The sequence below is a fragment of the Sorex fumeus genome, unplaced genomic scaffold (assembly GCF_029834395.1).
Source record: "Sorex fumeus unplaced genomic scaffold, SorFum_2.1 ptg000030l, whole genome shotgun sequence".
NCBI classification, from domain to species: domain Eukaryota; kingdom Metazoa; phylum Chordata; class Mammalia; order Eulipotyphla; family Soricidae; genus Sorex; species Sorex fumeus.
The window spans coordinates 12849512-12861880 of NW_026606087.1; the positions used below are offsets into that span (position 1 = coordinate 12849512).

The 12369-nt window shown below is 37.2% G+C and overlaps 1 protein-coding gene across 1 annotated transcript; it reads right to left on the bottom strand.

The window, feature by feature from the left end:
- Positions 1-3734: 3734 nt before the first annotated feature.
- On the bottom strand, positions 3735-4700 carry LOC130025323 (olfactory receptor 688-like). The gene has a single exon (XM_056116281.1). The coding sequence runs from the start codon at positions 4698-4700 to the stop codon at positions 3735-3737; it is 966 nt and encodes a 321-aa protein (XP_055972256.1).
- Between the last annotated feature and the right edge of the window lie 7669 nt (positions 4701-12369).

Genomic DNA, 12369 nt, shown 5'->3' on the forward strand with positions numbered 1-12369 from the left:
CTGCCAAAATAGAACAATCTTCACATTGTTTCCTATATAAACACTTTTTTCTAAACATGTTCAGCAGTTCTTCATAACAGACAATACAAAATATATTCTTTCGGTTGTGTTTTGGGGTAGGGCTTGGGGCTTGAGATGGAAATATTTAGAATTTGGTGGTGGGAAGGTATAATGATGGTAGGATTGGTGTTTGAATATTAAATGTAATTAAATATTGTGAACTAACTTATAAAATAAAAAAATTAAAAGAAATGAAGAACCATACTTCACCTACTTAAGGTGGCATATTTACAAAAATTATTTAGAAGTCTTTCAAATGGCATGTTTTTAGTCTCCTCCATCATTTTTGAAAATATTGTATCGATTATTTATGTCAGTATAAATGCAGAAATATTAATTTTGTTCATCTTTATTCTCCCAGAACATCTAAACTCGTGAGAGATTTAAGGAAACTCATATTTCACAGCAGGTAAAGTGAACAAATGGAAAAATCAAAGACTTACTGGACTTATCCAAAAATTTATATCAGGAAAGATTTCCATCCCTATATTGATTAGATATGTATAGATGACCAAATGAAGAGGATTCTGAAGTCATAAACTGGCAAAATACTCCAAAAGTCATTTTGACAAGGCTTGGAATATTATAAGAAGAAATATAAGGAAATACATACTTGTGGAGACTCCACACTTTATTTCCAAGAAGCCCAAAGATTCTCATAGTAAAGGTTCAAGGAAAGTCTCATCCTTAAGGCGAGGGAGAGGAAAATTAATAATATGAAACAAATCCAGAATATTTCTGGCAAGAAATGGCTACTATACTGAAGAAATTATATTGTAAGAGTTACATCTGTCTCCAGGAGGCCCATTAGCCCTGTTACTTTAGATAAATTTCAATTTACCCAGTTTTTCTTGACATAAGAATGAGAGCAAAAAAATTTTTTTTAACTTTTTGGGTTACACCTGGCTATGCTTAGGGGTTACTCCTGGGTCTGTACTCAAGAATCACTCCTGATGGTGCTCAGGGTACCATAGGTTGGCCACATATAAGGCAAATGTGGCCTTATATGTGGCCACAACCCTCTCCACTGTACTATTCAAACCCTCCCCACTGTACTATTGCTACAGCCCTGATAACAGAACCTTTTATCAAGGTATATTGGTTTATTACATGTTGTTAGTTTCAGATGTGAAGTTTTATGGATAAACATCTTTATATAGCATATTAAATACCAAAAGTCTAGTTTCAATCCACTACTGTACAATTTTGCCTTATTTTATCTACCTCTCACCCATTGTACTTTTTGATAACTACTATTTTGCTTTTGGATTGCTTTTGTTTTTTGTTTCTTTATCTTCCATGTGAGTGAAATTATAAAATACTTGCCTCAAGTTGTCTTTACATTTTGCAGTGACAGAAACTATCGTTAAGTTTTCTTTTCTACTTAGATCTTAGCAGCATATTTTGCAGCAATTAAAATCTCTCTAAATCTAGGTTTTGTTCATTATTTATGTATTTTATTCCCCTGGTGCCGTGTAATCCCATCAACGGCCAAGACTCAGAGACTATAAAATCCAGCTCCCGGAACCGACATCTTATCAGGACATCTTTTTATGACATCTTATTATCTCATTCCTACTTTGGACAAACTTGCAGGCTATTAAATGTAGCCTGCCCACAGGGCAGAGTCTGGCAAACTCCCCGTGGCGTACCAAATATGCCAAATACCAGTAACAATGATGGGTCTCATTCTCCTAAAGAGCCTTGAATATAATCTCAGGGCTAGGATGAAGGAGACGTTACTGGGACCTACTCGAGGCAATCGACGAATAACAGGATGATGAATGAATGAATGAATGAATTCCTTGATGGTTTTATATATACCTTCTAATCTATTCTCTTATATGAATGGATTAGAAGAAATTTCAGTATCTACTCTGTGAACTTTCATTTTCTTCATTAAATATCAAGGGATCTCAAGGACATAATTCAAAAAGGAAAGACAAACAGGCAATTTGACCCAACTATCAATCTATCATATACATTGTATTTATCATATACAATGTCCCTATTTTTGGTAGTTTGAATCTCTGTTAAAACAGATTTAAGCTAGTGGTCCAGTTCTGCTTCATCAATATAAATATAATAAATACTTTGTTACTATGTATTCCATCATCAAAAAGGCAAATCAATTCTTAGAATTGTAGTAAAAAAACTCTTATCTTATAATTACTTCTACTGTGGTGGACATCACACCTGTGGATATTCTGGGGCCATGGCCGCTCCAGGTTGTCTTTGGAGGCCGTCAGGGCACACCTGTATGGTATTCAGCAGCCACCAAGGTCATGGCTGGTGGTGTTTGGGGACCTGCAGTACTGGGGATTGAGCCCAAGATCTCATAGATATGAGGCATTTTCTCTGTCCTTTGAGGTGTACCCTGCTCCTATTACAGCAGCCTTTTTTTTTTTTTTGGTGTTCGTGGGTTATCATTTGGTCTCCCAAGGGGTGCTCAGGAGACACTGATATTTCTGGTGATTCTCAGTTTGGTGATTCAGTGCAAATAAAAGGATACAATGCTGCTTTGATCCTGAAATACTAAGGATTACTTGTGCCATTCTTGCTGTATTTGGGGCCTCCAAGGTCACAGTGCTCTGGTGACCATGTGGTGCCAGGAATTAATCCAGAGTCAGCTGCATGTAAGATAGTCACTTTAGTTTCTGTACTTCCCTCTGCCCCCTTTCTTGATTTTTATTAATAAAGTTTCTCATATTTGGGCCTCAAGGCTTAATGATAGAGACTTTACTTTTACCCAAATCTACCCATAATTCTATGTGGTGGTGATCTTACAGCCTTATTTACATGGGTCCTCAAGTCAGCATGTCACTCTTAATGATCTATACTTAGAGAGTAACATAAAAAAACTATTTTGCAGTGAATTTTTTGGTGTGTGTGTTCATGTTTCTACCCACTTGTTGGGAAGGTTCACATTAAAGAACTTCGGTGTCACATATGCTGCTATTAACCATGGGATCTCATCAGAATTTATAAATAGTGGAAATAATATTGACTGTTAAGAAAAAAGGTGATATATGTTACTTGAGCTCAAATGCAATTTCATGTGAGTGGAAAAGACAAATGACAAAATGTGAAATGTAAAATAATTCCTGTCAAGTTATTGATTTACATTTTAAGAGGGTTCTGTGGATTAATTATTTCTAGAAGACTAAAATCTGCTCTTCAACTACCACGCAGGAAAATTGTTGTAAACTTTTAAGTGGAATTTTATTAATAAAGATATGATGTGCAATTTTACTAGGTTAAATATCGTTGCTTTGTAATGTCATTGTAGTTTATTTAAAAAAATTTATAGTGAGATTGAATAGAGAGAAAAGGTTAAGGGCATATTCTGGGGACTGACTGCATGGGTTCTAAGTTCACTCTGAAACTTCCTTCTTTTTTGATCTTGGATCTTTTTTTTTTTAACTTTTTTGGTTTTCTTGCCTCATTCAAAAAAGGTATAAATAACTTAGTACATATTTCATAAGAATTTTGTGGTGGTCAAACGATTTAATATGCATGCAATATTTAGAAATTAAGAAACATTCAACTGAGTCTATGCTTTATATGATAAGGAAATTAAGATGCCTTACACATTTATATTTAATTTTAATCCAGTACTACTTGGTTTTACCCTGTACTCTTCATTGTATTCAGATTATGTTCTATAGAGTTGCTCACTTTCTAGATTCAGTGTCACCAAGACCAAGCAACCTCTGAAAGCCTACTCTAAGCTCCTGTGTCCTGAGTGCATATACCATGGGGTTAAGGGCAGGTGGGATGATACTGTGTAGCACATTGAGGAGAATTGGGACTAAGGGAAACCTTCTTCTTGCTAGATGGGTGACAGATACTACAACGATAGCTGTGTAGAAAAATAGTATGAGGATGACATGAGAACTGCAGGTACTCAGAGCTTTAGAAGTTGCCTCAGCAGACTTAAGTCTCAGAACTGAGCGAATAATCAAAGCATAAGAAGCAAAGACCAGACCCATGTCACTCCCAACCATAACCCAAGCTAGAAATAACTGGTAAAACTTATTAGTAGTGATGTCATCGCAGGCTAGACTGGTGACTCCTAAGTTAGAGCACAGGCAATGGTCAATCTCATTCTTGGAACAGTAGTGTCGCTGGGCAGCCAGGACAGGCACAGGAATTGTCAACAGGCCATTCCTGAGTATCATAGACAATGTGAACTTGATCACAAAAGCTTCAGTGACTATGGTTGGGTACCGAAGGGGATAGCAAATGGCTACATATCTATCCACAGCCATGCAGAGGAAGATACCTGACTCCATGCACATGAAAGTGTGAATGGCATAGATCTGAGCAAAGCACGCAGAGAGGCTGATGGCCTTGTTATCAAACCAGAAAATGGCAAGGATCTTGGGAATGATGGTAGTAGCTAACCCAATGTCCACGATAGCCAAGACACCAAGAAACTGATACATAGGCTGATGCAGGGAAGATTCTCGGTAGATGGTGATCAAGATGAGGAGATTTGCACCAAGGGCCAAGAGGTAGAGCAGAGACAGTGGCAGGGAGAGCCAGTGCTGCCACTCATGAATGCCTGGGAACCCCAATAGTATGAACTCAGACACTTGTATCATTGAATTATTGGTTATACTCAGGGTGGTATCCATATTTTGTGATGTCTTCTCAGCATCTACCTGTGAATGAAGGGATAATAAGAGTAGGCTGTGGTTAGTTACACTCAAGGTCTTAATTTGGAAGGACATCAAGATTCATTGGCAGAAACTCATTAGGGTTTTTTTTTCAATACGTTGTTTTGAAAAAGAAACCAAACCTGCCACAAAACCAGATCTTTTTTTCCTTGTAAACTTCTGTCAATAATCATGGTTCTTTATACATAATTCAGATAAAAGAACAATTTAAAAGCTACGGATACACAAGAAAAATTCATGTTTATTCATACTAGAAAATGTAATTATTCAATGCTGCCAAAGCAAAGAGAAAAATGTTATTACTGAGATGCTAATGTATGTGTCTGTACTTTCACAGGAAATACAGGTTTTAAACACTATTCTCAACCATTTTCACATCCTTGGCAAAAATTCAGATGTAAATATTAGAGAGGTAAAATAGGTTCTAAGATGTGTCAGTAAAACATAAACAAGGATTTACTACCATTTTCCCTTTGAAATTCCGAGTAGATTTTTAAAAATATGTGGTGAAATTGGAGACAAAGGAGAAACTTTGTATATTACAAACAACCAAACTTTCAACTGTGAAAGTTAGATGTCAGAGTTGTTTTATAACTTCCTCAGAAGAAATATCTGCCTAGAGTGAGAACTCTAAACATCTTTTTTTAAACAATATTTGTGTTTGGCTTGTAGTGTCTTACATATACGTCTTACTGAATGTACATTCTTAGGTTTCCTTTGTTACTTCATTCATTCTTAGAATTTATTTGTATCTATAAATACATTTTTGTATATCTTGTGTTTCTATTTTTTATTCATTTGTATTAAGATTGGGCTGGAGCGATAGCACAGTGGTAGGGCGTTTGCCTTGCGCATAGCCAGCCCGGCCAAGTCGGGTTCGATTCTTCCACCCCTCTTGGAGAGCCCGGCAAGCTACTGAGAGTATCTTGCCTGCACGGAAGAGCGTGGCAAGCTCCCCGTGACATATTCGATATGCCAAACACAGTAACAACAAGTCTCACAATGGAGACGTTACTGGGCCCGCTCAAGCAAATTGATGAACAAGGGGAGGGCAGTGTTTGACAGTGTTTGTTTGTATTAAGATTGAGCCCGTTAAAATTTCAGTTTTTTATTAAATTTAATTCTTAGAAAGATTATCTGTCACTGTCACTGTCCTCCCATTGTTCATCGATTTTCTCTAACATGAAATCTTTGAGGTTAGCCTCATTTATCTCCTTATTTCTAATCAGAGACCCCAGTCCTAAAATCAATTAAAGACCCGAGAGAAGTAAGACTCTAATGATGATGAGTAAAACACAGAAAACCAACATAGAGGCCTAAAATAAGTCACAGAATCAAACACAGATATTATAGAGCATGAGAAAAGAATATCCTGTTTTTCTCTCATGATGCAAGATTTTGAGTCATTTACTTACTACTTCAGGAAGGCTTTGAAGAGATTCTCAGGCAGTCAATCTCTTCTTTAGCTGCTTTCTCTCTCCTGGTTCCAGATTTCTCTGTTCAGCTGTTTTCATTCAGAAGATTCCTTTCTTGCTTGGTACTCCTGGAGTCTGGAATTTTGTATAAATGAGACCTCTGCTGCTCTTTATGCTCTCTTATGCTTTATTCCAAGAATCCTCCAGGGTCTATTTGTTTTGCATAGGGAATAGGGCCCAAGTATTCTTAAATGCAGGTCAAGTAATATCTAGGAATAGATTCATTCAACTCCAATCCAGATGCAAAGCTGAACACCAAATCCCCTGGTTCATTCTTATCCATTGACTATGGGCTCTTGTTGTAGTAAAGTTTTTAAGTCTCTTTCTCTCAAATTATTCTTGACTGTATAGTCTTCCTAGGGGTAGTCTTATAGATTTAGTGCTTCATAATATTGTGAACAACCACTTTATTTTGCTTTTTCAACTTCTTCTCCCATATCTTATTGTATATATCACTGCAATTTATTTTAATAACATTTAGTAATACTAATGACCACAACTTGTCCAGAAGTAATAGTATTTTAAATTAGAAATTACTACTGCCATATTCTTTTCTGGTATTTTTGTTAATCAATTTTGTTTAGGACCACTTACTCATTTTTTTTACGCTGCTGTGCTCAGGCTTATTCCTGGCTCTCTGCTCAGGGATCACTGCTGGTGGTGCTCAGGGGACCAATGTCAGGGATCAAACATGATTCAGCTGTGTTCAAGGCAAGCACCTTACCTGTAGCATTATCTCCTTAGCCCAAGTTAGTCTACTGATAATTATGGTATGATACGAAGACTTAAGTTGAAGATAAAATATAACAAGGAAGTAATTTTACAATAGAACTTTGTTACTATTTTTAAAAAATAGCAAATAAACTGTACTCATAAAACATAAATACAATAAACATAATACATAATTAAAAACATAAATACAATAATTATGAACAAGATCTGGAAACAATCCACATGTCAAATTACAGAGACTGGAAGTAACATAAGGACATTGTTTGGGGGTCCTGAGGTCTTAGTACAATATTAATTAAATAGAAAAAAATTGAGTTTGTTAAGAAGTGGGGGAAATCTTGGGAAATTGGTTAGAGGATGCTTACACTGGTGGTGAGTCTAGAGTTAGAACATGGTAATCATGAATTTCTTTAACAATATTTTAAGTCACAATGCCTAAATAAAAATAACTATATATGTATACATACACACATATATACATGTACAAACACTCTGGAATTATTTGCAACTCTTAGAAAATATCAAATCTTACATCTTTGGTGGAATAAGTGGCATATTAAGTGATATGAGTCAGAGAGAAAAGGAGACATATGTGGCATGTAAAAAAACAAAGAAATAATGGAGAGCAACCAATGGGGAAAAGGTCATGGACTCTGTTAACAGAACTGAGGTTACCAATTTGAGGGGAGGGAGATGGAGAGAGTGGGATCTAGGGACAATGGTGATGGAGGTTTTTGTCACTTTGGGTATCACTGAGTACAGTAAATTTGTACACCAAAAGGATAAACATTATCATTATTGTAAGCCAGTTTGCCTCAATAATAATAAAAATTTAAAGATGATTTAAAGCTAATGGTTCTAATCAGAAAGGTGGTTAAATTACTTTAATGTTATTAAAATATTATTTTTTTGTCAACAGTTGCTATTGCAGTCCTGCTATACCTAGCAGGACCACTTTTGGTGCATGGGGGCAAGGCAACTGCAGATGGTATTTGGGAGTTACAAGAATCATGTCAGGCAGCACTTGGGAATCTTGTCCTGCCAGAGACTGAATCCTGGACCTCAAATATTAAAGTCCTGTGCAAGACTCGTGATTACCTGACCTGCTGTAATATCTCTCTGGCCCTAACCCATCTTCTCTTGGTCTGCAGAGTTCTTACTGTAACTGCAAATGAACACATCTAAATGCTTCAGCCCACCTACATACATTGCAAAACATTAATTACAGTTAGTCCTATGATTATAAAACTAGAGTCACCATTTTTTTTGTATACATAAGAAACTTCCTCCAATTATATTGCCTATCTCAATATTTGATATGATAAAATATACTTTGGGGTTTATTTTGTAATGTAAATTCTTGCACCTTTGGATGTCAGAAGTGGGGTCATTTTGAGTCAAGGAGACTATCTACAGAAGTAAAAGAAGATCAGACATTTAAAACCGCACTGACTCAGATGTTGATAGACAATCTTTCAACTGCAAAAGAATGAGATGGAGAAAAGGCAGTCATTTAGTGTGAGAGGGAACACAATAATGAATTCTGTGGATAGAGTATAACTGTATAGTCAAATTATTGGGTATCTGCCTTTTGGAGTTAGCAAAACTTAAGGAGCAAAACAAGGGACTATTTAAAGAAAGATGATTGAGTTTCCAAGAATGAATACTGGAGGTATCTAATCTTGTATATAACTGTGAGGCAGAGGATGACATTGAGCAAGGAAACACTGGCAAGTAGATAGTATATGTAGAGATGCTTCCTGTCAGATGGTGAGTAATAATACAGAGTTGGTCCATGGGTCAAAACCAGCAGAAAAGCCAGGCTATAGAGTCAGTGATGTATCTCCTTTATTTCTGAGAAGCAGATCATTAGGTAATCAATTACCTGAGTCTCTGTATTGTTAGAAGATTATAAATGACTAAGGAAAAAAAGAGAAATGAATTTATTTATTTTATTTTGGGCTACACCTGGCAGTGCTCAAAGGTTACACTTGGCTCTGCACTCATTAATCACTCCTGGTGGACTGTGGGGACCTTATGTAATACCGAGGCTTGAACCCAGGTCTTGGTATGCAAGGCAAATTTCCTATTCTCTGTGCTATCTTTTCAGCCCCTCATTGTTCTTTTATATGAAGAGAAAATAAATTTTAATTATAATTGCCTGAGTATTTTTATTAACAGGACTTGAAATTTATTGATTTTTTTCTGAAATAAATATTATAAACAAAATATAGGGTCCAAGATCTTGACAAATATATAGTTCCTTGAGCCTAGTAGTTCTTCTAAGTGACTTTGGATCTCTGACATTCTACATGATTACAATTGCCCTCTGTTAAGTTTAATCTTTATATTCTTTATATTTATAGTCTTCATTTACTGGTGGCTCTTTCAGGGTCAGGGGAATGAGACCCATTGTATCTACTGGTTATTTCCTGACGTTCCATTCGCTCTCAATGGAATGAACATCTCTGAATGCAACAGTTACGTGTACCTAGGTCAAGAAGTCGACATGATGAATGTCCTGGCACCTGAGTTGTGCAGGAGGAAGAGAGCCACTTGGAACACCTTCAAGAGTGTTGAAGAAATAGCTAAGAGGACGAAGAACCTCTGGATCTGGGCACATCTCTTCTATTCAACTGTTCTTTGTGCATTAACATATGCCTCAGAGACCTGGGCCCTATGAAAACAGGATAAAAATGCTATTCGGGTCTCCCAAAGAGGAATCGAAAGAGCTATGCTTGGAGTATCATGCTTCACTCAAATGAAAGAAAGAATCTGGAGTTCTGACCTCGATCGACGATCAAGAATCAGGGACGCTGACTCATTTGCCAAGGTGTTGAAAATCAGATGGGCTGGACACGTAATGAGGTTTGGAGACGACTGCTGGACTAGAGCCATTATTGACTGGATTCCACAGGACGTCGAAAGATCGCGTGGCTGCCCACCTATGAGATGGTCAGACTTCTTCGTCAAGACCCTAAACGATCAGTTTGAGACTCTTCTTGTTCCTAGAACGAGCAGATGCCATTGGGCTACACTAGCATGCAACAGGGATGAATGGAGACGTTACTGGCGCCTGCTCGAGCAAATTGATGAGTAATGGGATGTCAAGTGATCAAGTGATAATCTTCATATTCTTTATATTTATAATCTTCAATATTCTTTCTAAGAATATGGTGTTAAAAGAAATGGGGATGAGGGCTCAAGATATATGGGTAAGGTTATTTTCTTGCACACAGCGGGCCTGGGTTCAATACCCCACACTCCATATGTGCCCTGAATCATAAAAGAATGATTCCTGAGTGCCTAGTCAGAAATAAGTGAGCACTGTCTACCACCAGATGTGCCCTGGCCCAAAAAAAGAGGGAGAGGAAAAACATATAACCTCTCTAGTCTTATCTCTCTATGAATGGAATGGAAGAAAGATCTGTGGGAGGGATGAATTATGCCAGGAATGTAGAGTAAGATTCTTTAATGGCTGGATGATTGTAAGAAAGCTTAGTATGAATATGTGTATTAGTATAAAACATTAATAACAGTCGAAATTTGTTCAAGCTTACTTCATGGCCTTGAATCCCTGAGGAAAACAATTTTTACATGCACTATCACTTTAGTTTCACAATCCGGTGGGAGTCTTTGGTATCATGTGAATAGTCCTTTGGACATTCTGGGTTTTCATATTATAATAGTTTTCTTCTCTAATATTCCTATTTCACCCCCAACATTGCATGATCCCCTTAGAACTCCTATGTGTTCCATGAACAAAATAAAAACAAATATTTCTACCTCAACATTCCCATGACATATTACTAAACCTTTCCAGAATCCACCATCTTTATTTCCAACAGATAACCATCATCCATACTTAGTCTCATTCCCTAAAATTTATTAATACAGTATTTGATAATGAGATTCCTAATCTTTTGTTAAAAATGTGACAACTTCTAGAGTCTTTGGGGAGGAAGGTGGGTACACTGGTGCTGGAATTATGTGCATGGTAAATCACCAATAACAGTAATGTTAAGGAGTAAGGATAGCACTTGGAGAAATGCAAGAAGTTAAACTATCATTTAATTGTCTGGGGTGTTTCGTGAAGGGCACTTAAAAACTGGTTCAAATTATGACATAAAGGTAAGTTCATTGCTTTTCTTTTTTGTTGTATTTGGTTTTGGGGTTACACCCAGTTGTTATCAGAGCTTATCTTGTTTATACTCAGGGATCCTTGTGGTGTCCAGGGGATGATAGGTATTTATTCTGGAGATGAAATCAGGGTTGGCCACATGATTTCATGTGGCAAGAATCTTCAACCCTGTACTATCTCTCTGGCCCCAGGTCTTTCCATTTTCACATAGACTAGTAATTGGATGAAAGCTGCACTTGGAAGTGAAAGTGAACTTGGATGAACAGGGAAAGTGAATCGATTATGAGCAGCTGAGTCACACAGAAGATGGAGTAATGGACACATATAACCAGAGTTACCTAAATAGTTATGTCTGATTCTGACCTGTGAGAAAGAGAAGTTTGAGTTTAGAGAGTTTTGTAAATTTTCTTCATTCACTAAACAAAACACTGTCCTCCCGTTGTTCATCAAGTTTTGCTTGAGCAGGCCCAGTAACATCTCCATTTTTTTGAGACTTGTTGTTACTGTGTTTGGCATATTGAATACATCACGGGTAGCTTGCCAGGCTTTGGCATGCGAGCGAGATACTCTCAGTAGCTTGCTGGGCTCTCCGAGAGAGGCGGAGGAATCGAACCGGGCTCAGCCAGGCTGGCTGGGTGAAAGGCAAACGACCTACCACTGTGCTATCGCTCTAGCCCATATTTACTAAAGATTTCCTGTTGCTGTCATAAGGATATATGGAAACTAAGGAGGAAAGATTAGCACTAAGCAGATATGTGCAGATACCACTTTCTGCTCTACTTCTGTTCTGTCAGCTTTCCCTGGGGTACTAGATTTAGCTAGGTATGCCCAAGCCAATATAGAGGTTAACTTTGGTTCAGGTGCATCTGTGTTTCCTATGGGACTTACCAATTGGTAATAATATCACACCAGCTCAGTGCCTTGTTCAGTCACCAATCCTGCCTTAGGGAAGTTTAAAATGTATTTGCCTTACAGGTGAAATGAAAGAACCAACTACAAAAGCATGCATGGAATGTCAGGTATGGAAACTTATGTTAACTCTGAGGAAATTTACAATTCTGAGGAAGACTATTGACCACTGACTTCTGCTTTTTCTATAGTAACTGTGATAAATGTTATTTCTTATCCCCGCTGTTCTGTGTCTCGGGTTTATTTTAACGTTTCTCAAAGTAGCCGTTCTTCCTTGGTCAGAATCCTCAAATTTAACCTCTGCATTCCATTTCTCACGGATATGGATTGTGCCTTTCAAATTTCATAGATGGCCAGATGAGGCTCTGAC